Source organism: Cupressus sempervirens, chromosome 10, assembly GCF_028749045.1.
Source record: "Cupressus sempervirens isolate cs-2001-9-10 chromosome 10, ASM2874904v1, whole genome shotgun sequence".
NCBI lineage: Eukaryota > Viridiplantae > Streptophyta > Pinopsida > Cupressales > Cupressaceae > Cupressus > Cupressus sempervirens.
In genome coordinates, this window is record NC_143127.1 from 16,763,298 (window position 1) to 16,780,330 (window position 17,033).

Sequence of the window (17,033 nt, forward strand, 5' to 3'; positions counted from 1 at the left end):
GAAATTTTGTTACAGTTTTGGTTGGATCTTCATAACTAGTTAGTGACAATTTTGGTTGGATCTTCAAAACTTCTCAATTAAGTTTCTTATTATATAACTTGGTTAGTGACCTCATTTACCAAACAAAATTATGTAACCAATACACCATTTATTTTTCTTAATTGACCTTCAACAAATTTTGGCATACTCATTGCACACCAATATGGACTGCTAGTTATCCATATTTCACTATAATCTACTAGATGCATTGATTGCAAACAAAGTACTTGAAAGACTATTGGTTACATGTGTTTGTTGATATTTGAATAAATAGGAATCATCTATTATATATAATTGGGGTGCCTTTTATAAAACAATCACACATATATGATTTCAACCAGTCATTGTAAATGGTCAATTAAATAAATTACAATTCAAAATTATTTATTATTTGAATAAATCAACAATAATATATATGTACGTGTGTATAATTTAATTGCATAATGATGATAATTAAATATATATAGCATATATAAATATGTCCAATTAGTTTTATTTGATTTGACTATAGAACTTTAAAATTATTCATCTTGACTGTCATTATTGAACATCTGTTGGAGGAGATTCTCAAAGAAGGTTCAAAAAAGATTTTAGCCCTGTGCAATGAAAGGGGCTAGGGCATTTGGATTAGTGTTTTTGTTGGGGTGGGAATAAAATTTGATGTCAATTTTGGGGATTCAAATTTTGGATCTAGATAATATTAATTTGGGTTGAGCAATGGGGGCTTGGTGAGAAGAGAAGGGTAGGGAGATTATGAAGCCTTCTGTTGCTAGTGTGGTGGGGAGGCCTAGAAGCAACATCAGATGCCCAAATCCCACAAAGCTAGTAGAACCAGACTAGGGCATTGATCAACCATTTTCTACTAGTTCATATTTTTCTTCCAAATATTGTAGCCTCTGAAGCGGCGAGATCACTCGAATTATGTTTTTCTAACAACTGGCTTGGATTGCTAGAAACCAAAGCCGCCAAGAAGATCCCCTTGATAATGTTATTAGGAAGATATATCCACTGTCATTTTTGCATAATGTTATCAATTCAATCAGTGACACATATTATACCATGTCCAACATTTTTTTTTGGGATTGGTAAGAGGATCTAGCCAAGTTAGTATTATGTGTTGTAATTAATTATTATTATTTGCTAAGCTCGAGTAGATTTAAACCCAATACCTCCCACATAAAAGGTTCTCAATTAATCGTTGTGTTATAGGCTCTTTCCTTGTACCATGTCCAATGTTACCAAAAATATTATTATTAATTTTTTTCATATTTTTGTTACATGCATGTATAACATTTGGTTAGCTCTAGAGTCCTAATTTTTTAGATCTCCTCTTTGTTTAGAATGGATTGAATCATCAACTCTAGGGATTTTTATTTATTTTTATTGTTTCTTCTTATATAAAAAATTCACATTGTCATTTGGTATCTCTTGCATACTTCACCCATTTCATTTACTGAATTTTTTCGTAGCAAGATAAAATTTGTGCAAAAATGTGAGGTGAGGGACTTGGGATGCTCTCAATTGTCTTTAGTTATTTTTCACAAATCTTTCCACTATGGATGACACTCCACACTAGACAATTCCCTTGGAACTCCACCACATATGTTTGAAGAACTGCCTTTTAACATGCTTGTATTTCTCCCACTTGCTTATTTAGCAATTTCTTTAAGGGTAAGAGCTACCTTATTTTGGTTACTACTAACCAGCGACCTCAGGGCTACTATATGTAGTTGCATCATTAGTCCTATTCTGAGTAGGATAGGAAATTTTCCTCTACGAATATATGAGAAGGGTGTGTTTGGAGCTCTTCAATGGCGTCCAATTACCCAAAATGATTGGTCTATTAATCAAATGAGATCCATCAAGTTTGGTTCTGGTTTCACATTTTATCATTTTATTTTTCTCACTTTAGGTTTTACATTTTATTTTGTTCTATTTTCACAAGACTAATAGGATTGAATTGAATATACCTATGTTGAAATCCAATTTCAATTGCAATTTTACCCGAAGTTCTTGTAGTTACATGAAAAATTCCTTAAAGGTACTGTGTTCAATGTATAAGATGAAACATGTTTGTAGTATGTAAAGGTAATATTACAAAGATATAAATCATGGAGAAATAATATGTTCTTTTAATATTATTGCAAGATATCTTCATATCCTTTAACTGGAGGCAATTGATTATAGTGATAAGGGAATCTACGCATGGATGTGAAAATAAGAGAAACATAGAATAATATTCTTGAAATAGATCTAATTTGATAGTTTTGAAAAGGTAGCTTAGGAAAATGTTAGTCTCTAACAAGGTTAGGGAATTCATATGATCCCATTTTTGTTTCAATTTCCTTAATATGTCTTAAACAGAGCAATGCAATTATTTTGCAGATGGAGCTTGACAATGGTATTCTCTAAACATAGCATTACAATGGGCACTTGATCAATGTGTTGTTTGATCATTGTATGAAGTGTGGAAGACATGATTGAAACTAAGAAAAATATTATGATCCGAGTAACAATATCAATCGAGTGAGATAGAAAATAAACTAAAGTTATGACCTAGCACAGTGAAGACTGAGCAAGACAAGAACAATAGAGACCGAGCTACCTAGTGATGATTGAGCTAAAGAACATAGTGATGACTGAGCATCAACAAAATAATAGTTTGTGAAAGAATCAAGCTTTGAGGCTGACATAGTTTAATTTTTGGGAGAGCTAAAATGCGTAAAAGACAAGGATTGATGAGATGGCATATTTAATGCATGAATTGAGTTTGTTAAGTGATCTAAGCTGAGGATTTAATGAGAAGTTTCAAGAAAGAAGTAGAAGGACAAAATGATGAATAGATTTGATGAATCTGATCAAACCCTAAGATCTACAGTTATGTTTAAGGGGTAAAAGATCAAAGTTACCTATTTAAGGAGGTATATGAGATAATTTACACGTTGGTTCATTGTTAATTGGTGAATTTGTGAAGGACAAGTGAAAAACATAGTTGTAGAGGAAAAGTGAGAAGATTGTTGAAGCGTGATTGCTTGGATAGTTGCCAAGCATATTATAGATGGAGAATGTGATGAAGTGTAGTCAATGGACCAGGAATGAGCAAAATGGAGGTATGCACATGCAACGTGAGCTGTATTTTATCAAATCAACCTAGTCATTACTTTCTAATCATTATGGTAGTAGATTCCTTCAATCAGGGTGACATTATAATGGAATGGTCTAAAGACCTCTAACAAGGCCACTCCTAATAGGGTGATTAAATCCTTTAATTGGGTTGCACTGAACAATGTGTTTTGTAACCTAGGGTTGGCTCTTAATCGGGCCCACTTCAGAAGAGTGAAAAAAGTGGTAGCATATTACTTGGTGGTTTTTCCCAAATTGGGTTTCCACGTTAATTTTGGGTGTCATACTTCTGTGAATTTTGTTTTCACATTTCATGCTATTTATTGTTATGTGTATTTCTTTTATTCAACATATACTAAACAAAGAGCTAAGTGATGAGTGAATAAATCAGATTATTGATGAGTTACTATATGGACGAAGTGGTTTTATGTGTTCGAATAAGTTGTTTGAAGTTGTTAAATGTTGAATTGATACATCTAGACCTAAGGATAACTAATTTACCACCCCTCCTCCTTCTCTCAGTTATTCTAATCATTATAATACAACCATATTTCACCAACAAGGTGACTCTCAAACTCAATTTGACTTTTGTCGAATGTTTCCAAATACGCTCAATGCAAAATCATCTCAAAAAGATTGGGAATTACTAATGCATTGCACAAAAGAAACACATTTGACTAGTCAATGCACCTTTACCCTACAAACAATCTAGTGGGGCTACACAATAGAAAAATTCTTAAAACACTTAATCTTCATGTTGCACTGAGTATTATTGTAAATACACACATACAACCAAACATTGATCGTGATGTTGATTCGTTTCTAAAGAATCTCTTTCTATGTAGAGGCCAATGAACAATGTTAACAACAAACCTCTAGATTCAAACGGGTCTTGTAAATGCATCTCTTGGGGAGGTTTGAAAAAATTGTACACACCTTGTTGTAAACCCCCAATACTACCTCTAAATGTGGTTATTTGATTTGATAATTACAATGGCACACCTAGTAACCAAGATAACTGAAAAAAGTTAACCTAGAATGCCTATATCCTTGTGTGAGCATAGAAAAATGCCACTATCCATGTCATGGGCACTCACCATACATAAATCCCAATTATTGACTACATTAATGCAACTTGATATTCTCTTTGCCTAATGAGTACAATTATTATGCTATAGGTATGGTGAGAAGATTCCCCTTGTAGTGATATAAATCATGGTCATTTCAATCAATTGCTTGAAATCAGTCCTTGGTTGCTATTTTGATTTAGTAATTTTGCCAAAATATCGCACCTTTTTTTTTGTAGCTATATGCTACTGAGATCCATTTCTTCTTGTTCCAAAAATAAACTATCCATCATCTTACATAATGAATGCATTATATTTAACTTACAAACAAAAATTTGTATAAATGCTTCTACTATTTTGCTTTAAAAATAACTTACTTTGTGGGAAAAACACATAACAATTTAACTATCTTTGTTTTTTGCTTTCCTCTTCTACATTTATTTTTGTTTTATATAAATGTATATGAATTTAGGAAAAAATTATGTATGTGACTGAACAATTTGTTACTTACCTATTTCAATTTAACTATGTTTATATTGTTTTCCTCATTTAGGTTTCCTTTCAAATTATATTAAATATTTGACAAAAAAATATGTGGAAAATCATCATATCAATGCCGATAGGCATTCTACAATGGTAGAAAGGGTGGAGTGGGATGGTGTGAGTGTGTTAATGTTAACTTTTCTACGTTAAATTTGACAACCATCTACATGTCAGATATTTTAATTTAATTATAAATAAAATATACTTTTAAATATAATTCAATAAACACCACATAAAATATTTGTTAAAATTATAATGTTTGGAGATATAAATCATCAATATTTAAAAAAAATTAAAATAAAAAGCTTAAAATAAGGGAAAAACCAGAGATATAGGAAATATAAATAATTTTGGATGTACTAAATTAACTTTCAATCATTTTGCACAATAGAAAAGTGATTAAGTAAACACACAAATAATCATATTAAGGAATACAGTATACAATAGAAATAGAACCATCCCTGATTAGTAAAAATTTAATAGTGTTATCCTTCAGCATTAAATATATACCCACATATTTACTCCTACATCGACAAGTTGTTGTGGCTCTATTTCAGTTTTAAAAACATATTTGCAAAGTTTTTTTTGAGAATTAATTAATAATAAAAATTAATCAGATTCTTTTGAGAAATAATGCTACTATGACGATCATTCATTACTAGGCATGATAGATTTTGCTTTTGTCTGAGTTTAAATTGCAGCGGCCTCAACAAATTCTTTTGCATCTTTACCCTAAAACTTGTAAAACCCTAACTAAAAGCATGCCAATAGGACCAATTAAAACAAAATAGAATATCCGAGATATTTGTGGGAGTTGAAAACTTTTTAAGCAGACAATGGTAATATGTTTTCTTAGACTCTCAAAGCATTGACTACAATATACCATAGTATACAATAGATCATTTTCTATTGTATACTATATTCCTTAATATGTTTATTGTGTGTTTACTTAATCACTTTTTTATTGACTACATTAATGGATCTTGATATTCTCTTTGCCTAATGAGTACAATTAGTGTGTTATAGGTATGTGAGAAGATTCCTCTTGTAGTGATGTAAATCATGGCTATTTCAATCAATTGCTTGAAATCAGTCCTTAGTTGCTATTTTGATTTTGTATTTTTGCTAAAATATCACACTTTTTTTTGGGTAGCTATATGCTACCGAGATCCATTTCTCCTTGTTCCAAAAATAAACTGTCCATCATCTTACATAATGCATACATTATATTTAACTTATAAACAAAAATGTGCGTAAATGCTTCTACTATTTTGCTTTGAAAATAACTTACTTTATGAGAAAAACACACAACAATTTAACTATTTTTGTTTTTTTTTGTTTTCTTTCCTCTTCTACATTTATTTTTGTTTTATATAAATGTATATGAATTTAGGAAAAAATTATGTACATGACTCAACAATTTATTATTTACCTATTTCAATTTAACTATGTTTATATTGTTTTCCTCATTTAGGTTTCCTTTCAAACTATATTAAATATTTGACAAAAAAATATATGTGAAAAATCATCTTATTAATGCTGATAGACATTCTACAATGGTAGAAAGGGTGAAGTGGGATGGTGTGAGTGTGTTAATGTTAACTTTTCTATGTTAAATTTGACAACCATCTACATGTCAAATTTATTATTTTAATTATAAACAAAATATACTTTTAAATATAATTTGATAAACATCACATAAAATATTTGTTAAAATTATAATGTTTGGAGATATAAATCATCAATATTTTTTAAAAATAAAAGTAAAAAGCTTAAAATAAGGAAAAAAATGGAGATATAGGAAATATAAATAATTTTGGATGTAGTAAATTAACTTTCAATCATTTTGTAGTGGAAATCTAAACATTTTTTAAAAATAAATTTATTTAAGATATCTATACTAGTATAGATTTTCACATTTTGTTACTATCCGGGTACCCTTGCTCCTTTGGATGCAAGTGCTAAACAATCTTTGATTGGTAGGAACCAAAAACACTCACTTGATTTTCCAATTGGCTTTATTTCACCCTATCTTTAAAAAAATACTAGTTTGAACCTCCACGAGGCCAAAAGTAGACTATAGGCTACGAGAGGAGATAGATAGATAGATAAAATTTTAACGTCCATGAGGCTAAAAATAGCCTATGGGACAACAAGACAACTCAAGCAGACTTAAGTAACAATGTTCGTTGCTTGTGCAGGATGATGATGTGTCCACCCAATTGCTCAATGTACTCTTCGTTGAATAGGTTATGCCAAGAACTGTCACATATAGTGTCCGCAGATTTATCTCTACTACTCTTATAGGCTTCACATTCTAAAATAAAGTGCTGTTCAGTTTCCACTTTCCTAGAATTGCAAAATCTGCAAATTCTCTCTTCCCAAGCCTCCTTTGGCCTCTTCCAACGTCCGGTCTCACAACGAAGTTGGTGAGAGTTGGTTCTCAGCTGAGCAATAAGAATTTTAGCCCTCCAAGAAATGTTGGCTCCTATGTATGCTTTTCGGAGTTGATCACAAGCGGGGTTGAACTCATTTATATAATATAATTTCTTCCTTCCGATCTCGCTTCCCCAATTTCTCTTGTAGAATTTCTCCATGACAAAGATCTTTATTTCTTTATTATTTGTGGGGCACATATTGAATTGAATATTCCATTTACTCATCCATTTGATGTTTTGTTGCATCCATGTCCTTTTTCGCTGAGATAGTGTGTCACTAAAGACCACTTTAGGCCATCTATCCTCTTCCATTTTTTCGATTCTTTTTAGATAACTTAGAAGGCGAACCATAGCAAGTGCCTCAATAGGAGCAGTCCCCATTTCACTTAGCATGATATCATATGGAACTGTGCTTTTGATTTTAAACTTGCTTGTGATCAAGCACTTTTGGATTCTTTCGATTTGTTTCTATTGTGCTATAGTAGTGTTGCTAGCCCATAATTCACACTCATAAAGAACAATTGGCAGCACAAGAAGACCGAACAAGGTTTGAATAGTTTTCCAATTCCACAACTCTCTTTACGGCACTTATTCTGAAGAGCATAAAAAGCCTTCCACCCACCTAATATTCTTTTATACCTGCAGCGAGACCAGCTTAATTTTTTGTTGAAATCGATGCCAAGGTATTTATACTCCGCAACTTCTTTAAGAATACTTCCATTGCAATAAAATTCATGTTGGTGTTGTTTTCTATTATTAGAAAAAATCATAACCTTAGTCTTGCTAATATTGACCTGCATCCCCACCATTCCGCAAAAGCGCTCAAGAGAAGATAGATGATCTTGCAAACCATAAGCAGATTTGGCAATTAAAATGAGATCATCCACATATAAGAGCAGTTTTATAACAAATTCACTTAGCTGAATGCCTTCACCCTTTTACATGTTTAACCACTCTTCTAGTTTGTCAATATACAAACCAAACAAAGTAGAAGATAAATGGCAGCCCTGTTTGACCCCGAGAGGAGCTCTAAAATTAGTCAGCTAGAAGAGGGGATTCATTTATTTGTTGTTGAGAACGTTCTACCTCTCACGGAAATAGAACCATCCCCGCTGCCGGCTGGGAAGACGAAACGCCGAAAGATCAGTGAAAATTTGGCGGCGTTATCCCTCGGCGTTAAATATATATCCACATATTTACTCCTACGTCGACGGCTTTATTTCAGTTTAAAAAATCATATTTACAAAGTTATAAGCTAGTTACAGCAACAGATATTTTCTACAGTTGAATTTAGGCTGGTACAGGAATCTAACACAACATTGTACTTTTAAGTCTCAGCAATTTATTGTTCTTTTTGCCATATATATACACTATCGATTCAAAGACAGGCCGCGGACCTGCTAAATAAAAGCCTTCGGGTAGTAACGATAAACTGTAAGTATTACACTTTTACTTTTGCTGGAATCTTCTTTTGATGTTTTAACTTGTTTTTAATGTTGAAACAATCTTCTTTTGATGTTTTAATTTGTTTTCAGTGACGAAACAATCTTCTTTTGATGTTTGTTCGTAATGATGAACAGTAGCTAATTATAGTCACACATCAATACTTTCAGAGTTTAAGGAATCATATTACCATTGTCTACTCAAAAAGTTTTCAACTCCCACCGATGCCTTGGATATTCTATTTTGTTTTAATTGGCCCCACTGGCATGCTTGTAGTTAGGGTTTTACAAGTTTTAGGGTAAAGATACAAAAGAATTTGTTGAGGCCGCTGCAATTTAAACTCGGACAGAAGCAAAATCTATCATGCCTGGTAATGAATGATTGCCATAGTAGCATTATTTCTCGAAAGAATCTGATTAATTTCTATTATTAAAGAACTCTCAAAATTTCCACGCTGTACAACTTAATGCCATGTGATTTATCCAGTCGAACCTGCGGTATTATAAAATTGCCATTTGATTCAAAGATCATGTTTGGTGTGAAAACAAAAATTTCAGCTTACCGAAATCAGGCTGTGGTTTGCTCATCTATCAAAGGCTGCCGAAAGTGTTTGGGACTGGCATTTGAAACTTTGACGGTATATGTTTCATTTGATGTCTATGTTGTATATTTAGTGTGAATTGTAACACTGACTTTGTATCAATGTTACCCCTAGTTTCTCGGTCAGGGGGGTAGGGAAACAGATTTGTGTTGCGGATTTTTTTCCCAGAGCAGGGGACTGCTCTCTGTCATGGAAAACATGACTAATTGCTACAAGATCATCATATTGATAAGTATAAGAATTATTTAGTTTTTTTATGATTCTACTACTCTCTATTCTTATTGATCACAGTTCCATCAACTGGATTTAAATGCAAATGCAGTTGGGTCAGACGTCCCCTTCTATAGTTTGGTTTTTGGTTACAGGTATTTGAGCAACCCTGAGGATCCTAGCACTAGATCGGACAATTCTTTCATTTGACTGAAATCAAATATCAAGAATATCGGTATTTTTATTGATCCCTGTAAGAATACAAAGATTGGATTTACATATCAGAAAGCAAATATTTAAATCTTTGAAGGATCTTTGAATTATGATTTGTCATTTATTTCCACCACCAGAAATCTTATGATCCTTAGATCTTGGCAAATGAGGTTTTCTATTGGATGCTTCTTAAAATTCATTGATGGCACATGCAGATTATCTGTCGTATTTGAAAGCTAAATTTTGGACTTTATCCAAAGAAAATTTGTATTGAAGTGTGGGGCCGGCATTAGATTAGAAAATTTGCAAATATATTTTAAAATTGACTTACTTCATGCTGCCCCAGCAGGAATGGCCGTCCATCCTTGGGACTGTAAGAATTTGGTATAGCTATGATACCATGATGAATTTGCCTTAGGGCAAAATGATGCCAAGATCAAGAAGCACAAGACTAGCACAATATGGTCCAAATAATGTATGATTTTGGCACTTTATATTTAGTGCGATTACAATAGGCCACTTTCCAAATTCAGGGCCTAAATGGACTTCTGATTTTGCTGGTTACAACAACAAATATGAAGCTATATCAAACTCAACAAGATAAGACATAAGACCTTTCAATGATCTAATTAATTATAACTGCCAATAGGCCAAAATGAGACCAAATTCTGAAAGTATTATGTCTACTCAGAATTACTCCAAATTGATACCAGATCTAGAAAGTAGACAAAAAATCATGCACTCTTAAAAAAAAAAGCACCTGAATATGTGTTCAGATGAGCCTAAACTAAGCCTTTGAAGTTGCAAAAATCAGGATTTGCGAGTTGTAGAAAAATTCAAGAATAAAGATATCAAACAACCTGCACCAATGTGCACCAATGTGCAGGGCACAAAATTATACCCCAAAACAAAAAAAATTGCTTGAAAAAAGGAGTCCGTATGAGGGAGATATCGTTGTTCGAAAATCACCTTTGGAATTATTTTTCCTGAATCGCCGCCGTCACACCTTCCAAAATCAATTGACTCTAGATTTCACCTCAGATGTCTGATTTTGATGAAACAAAAGTCAATTTGGGGGTTTTTTGACCTTTTGAATATGATGCCAATATCTAATTGCAGATTTGAAAATCAATTGCACAGATTTGAAAATCAATTGCACAGATTTGAAGAGATCATACCAATTTTGCAACCTTCGGGTGCCAGTTTTCAAAATTTTTTTTGCCTCAATTTTGACTATGGCCTAGGGTAGGCAAATTTATAGTCAAAATTCACTGAATTGACGCTCTGAATGCAATGGTAAAGTCCGTTTTGGCTTTAGACGCTCCCAATAATTGTGGATACTCCGGATCTGAATCGAGGTCCTCCGAGAGGTGAAGCAAAAAATGGTTTCCAATGACTATGAAATGACGCCTTCATGGCTCTGATACCATGTAAGAATTTGCCTTAGGGCAAAATGACTCAAGACCAAGAAGCTCAACAACTAGCACAAAATAGACCAATAGAGTATGATTAGAATAACAATATGAAATTCAATTGATGTTGTATTGATGTACAAGTACATTAGAAATGCCTGTATATAAAAGCTTCTAGAATGCTTTTAGAATGACTAGGAGTTAGCAAAATGATAAGTCTCACAACTAAGCACATGTCCGCCAAGAATGGATATCCAACATTGAGCACAAAAGTTAGTGTGATGATGAAAGGATAAGCCTACATAGGTGTGTTGCGTAAAATTATGTTGTAGACACCATGTGCTTAATTAGAGTGCGAACAACCGTGTTGTCTACATGACAACTTAGTTGATTATGCAAACTCCAGTGTTGCAGACACCATGTGCTAAATTAGAGTTGCTAACTCTTGTGTTGTCAACAAGACAACTCATATGAGTACGCATACTCCTAGGTGTCTAACTAATAAATAATAAAATAATGCATTAATCCTAAGTAAACTTAAGTAAAGTGTAAATAGTAATTAATTATTTACACTAATAGGGACGGTCAGCAGTTCCGGGATTGGCATTGAATGTTTATGAGTTTCTGGTATGGTCTTTAATTTTTATGCATGACCAGGGACAGCTTGTAAACGTTTCCAACCATCCCCTTATCCTAGAAACCATTTCCATTTTTAGTACTTGTGCATTTAGGGTGGAAATGTATTTCTGGGTAATACTGCCTTGTATTCATTTCATGAATACTATATCATCATTTTTCTTCTTTCTGTTTTTTTAAATTCTGAAACCTCTGAGATTGAAGAGCGCTCACACTTTTTCCATGTTATACACTTTTTCCATGTTATGCTGATGTAGTGTTATATGAAAATTTAATGCGATTCTTGCCAATTTTAGAGGAGCAATTGTATAAAGCTCAGTCGCTCAGCACAATATTGTCCTACATATCATAAGGATGAACGATTTTTTCTAAAGGCTATTAAATTTCACCTTGAAAACAAAGATTTGTAGTAATCCTAGTAACATTTAGTTTAGGAAATAAAAAATCCAGATGAAGAGAATAATAATGTACTTCAACTATAGCCTATTATGGAGTAGCAGGTTGCAGTCCTTTGTGTAGTGCACTGTACGTACAATTTGCACTGGTGTTCTTTGATATAGGTGATCTTGTAGAAGCAAAAAATACAAAAAAATTTGTGAAATCTTGTTTCTCCAAAAAAAATTTGACTGTCATTTTTGTGATCTATATTGTCCGATTTTTCACACGATTAAATCTGATTTCAGTTTTTTTCATCTGCTTGCAGTATATTTTACTTGTGGCAGGATTTATATGTGAAAAAATCACACAGACTGGCACATTTTGTGATGATTTCATGAGATGTGATCAGAGAGCATGTTTTTTGTTTTTGAGGGATTGTGCTCATTTCGCATGCATGTTAATTTCTTTTTGTTTCCTTTTTTATTTAATATGCTACAATCTACGTGCTGGATCAATATTTTCAATGATGGAACTATGAGAGTGGCCTCAAAATGGAAAAATGATTCTTATATAAGTTTGCAGTTTGATATTGAAATAAATAAGCTGAAGTACCTGATTGACAAATGAAATGGTAATCAATGCAGATAGGGAACAACTGTTAGAAAGATATTTAAATTTGAGGTTTGAGATCATCCTCTGAAAGTTCAACAACTTTAGTAGTCATGAGTAAGTCAATTTGGTTTGCAAATTTTCGCTTTATAAGTTATAATTTGTCACACTTAATGTCCGGAGGCTTCATTTTATGTATAATATAACATGTGATGACTGGTGAAACTCTTAACCCAACATATGGGTTGCACTTAAGTTTTGAAACTACTTTATATAATTTCCTTGGGTTACAAAAGGTGGCAGTCATAGAGGAGAAGGCATAGGTCTATAAAAGGTTAAACTCTTCTCATGTCTGAAATCGTCAATTCTATTGGTTCATTGAACATTTAAATACTTTCATTTCTCAATTTCTCTTTGGAAATTCCTGTTTTCGATTTGCCATTTGATTCCATTTGAGTTCAAATTGGTTGATATAAGAGCCTCTTTCCTTCTTTTTGTGCTAATTTATTTTAGCATCTCTTGTGCACTTCAGCAACCTCTCCATCTAAAAGAAAACAATCTCAATCCTTGTTCTTTTGTCATTAGCTCCTTTTCCCGTTCATATGAGATCATTTCCTTCTCTAATAAAACCTTACGTCATAAGCAGCAGCTCTTCCAGTATTTCCGAGGATGTTGTTCTGTCACCCTGGAATGTGAATTTTGAAGAGATGCAATGATGTTACACTAAGAGCCATCTCTTATGCTGGCATGTATATACTATATACTCATAGTGTCTCGGTGATTTAAGGGTATCGAATTTATGGACATTTCCAATGATTTGGAACTTTTCAAAGCGCTTGCAATTTAATAAGACCACCCAAGCTTGGCTACTCTTTGTTGAATCGCTTTGACAGTGTTATCTGCAGAGTTAGCTCCATCCTATTTCTAATTTTCTGGAGACTGGATGAAGTACAGATATAGATCAACATGGCGATTTGAAGTTTTAAGGACGATTGGCATCTAGCTATTATATATGCACTATGAAGTATGCATTATACAATGCAATGTGATCGCCAATTTGAACATAAATGACAAAAGATAAATATTCCCCAATTGGTGGGCTAAACTCTCGATTTTATTTGCTTTATACAAAATTGAAACACCTGATTTTTTTTGAAAAACAAGGTTTTGTTCCTTTTCTACATTTTTTTATGGTTTTTTAATCTGATTTGTCTCCAAAGCATCTTTGCTGCTATGAGGTCTGTGCTTTAGTTACCCTTTGTACCAATTTCGGTAAATTTATTATTTAATAAAGAAATATTTAACATAGAACAAACAATTGACATCATGAAGTTTTGGTTGGAAATTTGAATAGAATAAAAAAAATTGTTGAATTTACAATTTTTTATCATCAATGTCAAAAGCAGATAATTATTGTCCACGAATATTTGGAACAAACAACAGAAAAACTTCAAAACATGAGTCTATTGAAGCAAAAGGGAAAAATATGCTGCTTGTTTGTCAGTCAAATACCATTGCATGCATAATGATGCTTGGGCAAATGGATGCTGGAAAAGTACTGTGCTATTAACATACAGCCTCTTGCAATGCACAAAACAGTTTATATATAATTCTTAAAGCCGTATAGTTGTATAGGACGCTAAAACCCTATGGTGGAGTCCACTTTAAGATCATATCTGGTATATTATTTATAGGGATCTAGAATATGGACCACAGAGAATGACATGTGGTGCTTCAAGAACATGACAGTTAGTTGACAGGTCTGAATAGGCATATGCACCTTTGTTCTTACAGGAAAATACATGACTTTTGACATTTTTTCGTAGGCTTTCTTTGAGATTCTTTACAAAAAAGGAATCACCAATAATTGGATTGTATTAACATTTAAATCAACTAGTGTTGCTTGTTTAGGTCACTAGTTTGATCATTTGCGAGAAATCTGGTCTCCCTCAGCCTATGCATTTAAACAAATTATATTAGATAAACTAGAATTGTAGCATTATTTTCATTTCAAATTATCCATTGAGTCTAGTTTTGCTTGTGTCAAGTTTTGGGAAACTAACTTTATAAGCCTTTTTTTCTCTTCCTTAGTCATCTTTTTCACCCTTTTGTCGATCTTTTCCTTGTTGTCCTTGGGATGCCAAATACCTTGGTAAACTCGGTCGTTGGGAAAGTAATGGCGAATTTGTGTCTGAGATACTTAAGAGTGGAGTGGTGGTGCCTGTCGTAGGTCTCTATCATCATTTGCAATGCTCCTTCAAAATCTTGGATGCATTATATTGGCATATTTATTGCCTAATGCACTTAATAGGATGGATCTTTGGAGTCTCCTGCACCATCTCTTGCACTTGATGCCATTGAGTCCTTCGAATGCAATATTATGCATTGTTGCTTCATTCATCCCTCTGAGGTTGGGTTTGCACTTTTGGTTTTACCTTCTCGCCTGTATCTGTATTCATCCTCCCTGCAATCCTTACTCTTGATGGAAACACTTTTTTGTCTTTAATCATTCCCAAAGAGCTGCTTGATGGAGATGGTGATGGCGATGTTTGTAATTGCTTTCTCTAGTTTGTCTTCTTTCCTCCCAAATCCATCAACTAACTTCTTTGTTGTCTTGTGAAAGCAGTTATGTATGATCGTTGAGTCATTAATCCCTAACTACCGTAATGTCTTTGACATTCACTAGTTGCCTATGTGGGTATGGTAGTACGACAAATGATGTCTCCGTACTTGATGTCTTTAGCCTTAGGTTGAGCAATATGTGGTATACACTTGCGTCTTAATCTATACTGGCCTTGTCGTTTTTATTGTTGTCATGTCTGCCTTTTCACTTTGTATCTTGTTCAGTGTTCAACTTTTCAATTTTATTTGCTCGTTACATAGTAAAGGTCTCCACTTCCAAATTCTTCCACACAACCTTTCATGGCTTTCTCTTTTTTATGGTGTAACTTTCTTCCTTTGTTAGACTGCTTTCCTTACCAACGCTATTCCTCGTGTTGTCTTGCATTCACTTATCAATCTTTATCAATCCATATGGCATGAGTGAACTTGGTGATATTCACCTCCAGTCTTCAGCATGACCTACAATCTTACTTTTCTTTCGGCTCACACCTTTGCACTGTTCAAATGACACCTATCTCCTATCCTTTGAGCATCATTGGCTTTCATTGCAACTCTCCCAAATTGTAGAATGACATTTCTTCTATCGTAGGCACTTATTCATTAATTTCTTTCAACTCTCATCTAGCTCTCAACACGTGGTTTGTAGTATAGGCAGGTTTCATGTCTCCATAGGCCTATCTTTCACTGTAGGCATAGACTTTATGTTGTTGTCTTCTTTCACCTTAGGCCCTTAAGACTTCGTGCATTCGAATTCACCATAGGTACTTCCCTCCACTTTAGGCACTCAACTTCTCTTGTAGGCCTTTTGTTTGTTTTTGCCATAGGTACAATTCATTCTTAATATTATTGTAGGCACTTTGGTTGTGATGTAGATACTCTTTTTTTTAAAAAACTATTTCCACTGTAGGACCATGCCGATGATATTGTATGACGTTTGAAGTTTTTTTTTGCTTTATTTTGTCGTACGACGATAGCCTTACATCATATGACAGGCTGTTGTGTGATGGAGTTCTCTCTCTCTCTTATAATTTTTTTAAATTTAAAAATAATAATAATACGATTTACCTCTCCTTGGGCCTTTCTAGTAGAACTAGGTCATTTCTCCTTCGTCTTTGATGGTATAGTTTCAACTTTGACCCATTCACCGCAATCAAACCTCCTACCCATCCAATATCCATAACTTGATTGCTCCATTCTCTGCAACTTCACGAACTTTATTGGGACCCAACGATCTCACCTTGAATTTCCTCGACTTTGTCTCATTCCACCTATTATACTTCAAAACCTGTTGTCCTAGAGTAAATCTCATTTGCCTCAGGTGCTTATCATGCCACAACTTCCAGCATTTTTGGGCTGCCTGTCGCCCACAACACTATCATGCACCATTCATCCAATTTGATTAAGGCATATAACCGCTCCTTGAAGCTCTCCATGTCACCCAATCTATTTTCAATAGCTATTCAAAGGCTTGGTACCATAAACTTGACAGTTACAATAGCTTTTTGGTTGTACATCAATTGGAATGGTGTTTGACTAGTTGTCACCTTGTAGGTCGTGTGGTGGGCTCATGGTACCGAAGGCAAATTTTCGTCCTAATCTTCATGTTCCACTCCACAACTTGTGAAAAAATGACACGAAAATCTTGTTGGTTGCTTCGGCTTGCCCATTGGCTTGGTTAGTAGGGCTTATTTAAGGAGTG

General features: G+C 33.7%; 1 protein-coding gene across 5 annotated transcripts in view; it reads left to right on the top strand.

The window, feature by feature from the left end:
* Window positions 1-8,181: 8,181 nt before the first annotated feature.
* Window positions 8,182-17,033, top strand: part of LOC149532344 (transcription initiation factor TFIID subunit 6-like) — a 107,236-nt gene continuing 98,384 nt past the window's right edge. The window contains exons 1-4 of one of the 5 annotated variants that reach the window (XM_089806519.1): window positions 8,302-8,644; window positions 9,211-9,290; window positions 9,369-9,486; window positions 9,620-9,699. Coding sequence is in view for 1 of the 5 variants with exons in the window: in XM_089806517.1 (XP_089662643.1) it covers window positions 9,017-9,023 (7 nt within the window). In the remaining 4 variants the exon portion in view is untranslated. Of the gene's footprint in view, window positions 8,645-8,848; window positions 9,024-9,210; window positions 9,291-9,368; window positions 9,487-9,619; window positions 9,700-17,033 lie in introns of those variants that run through there. The other 4 variants (XM_089806518.1, XM_089806520.1, XM_089806517.1 and 1 more) reach the window with 4 other exon arrangements.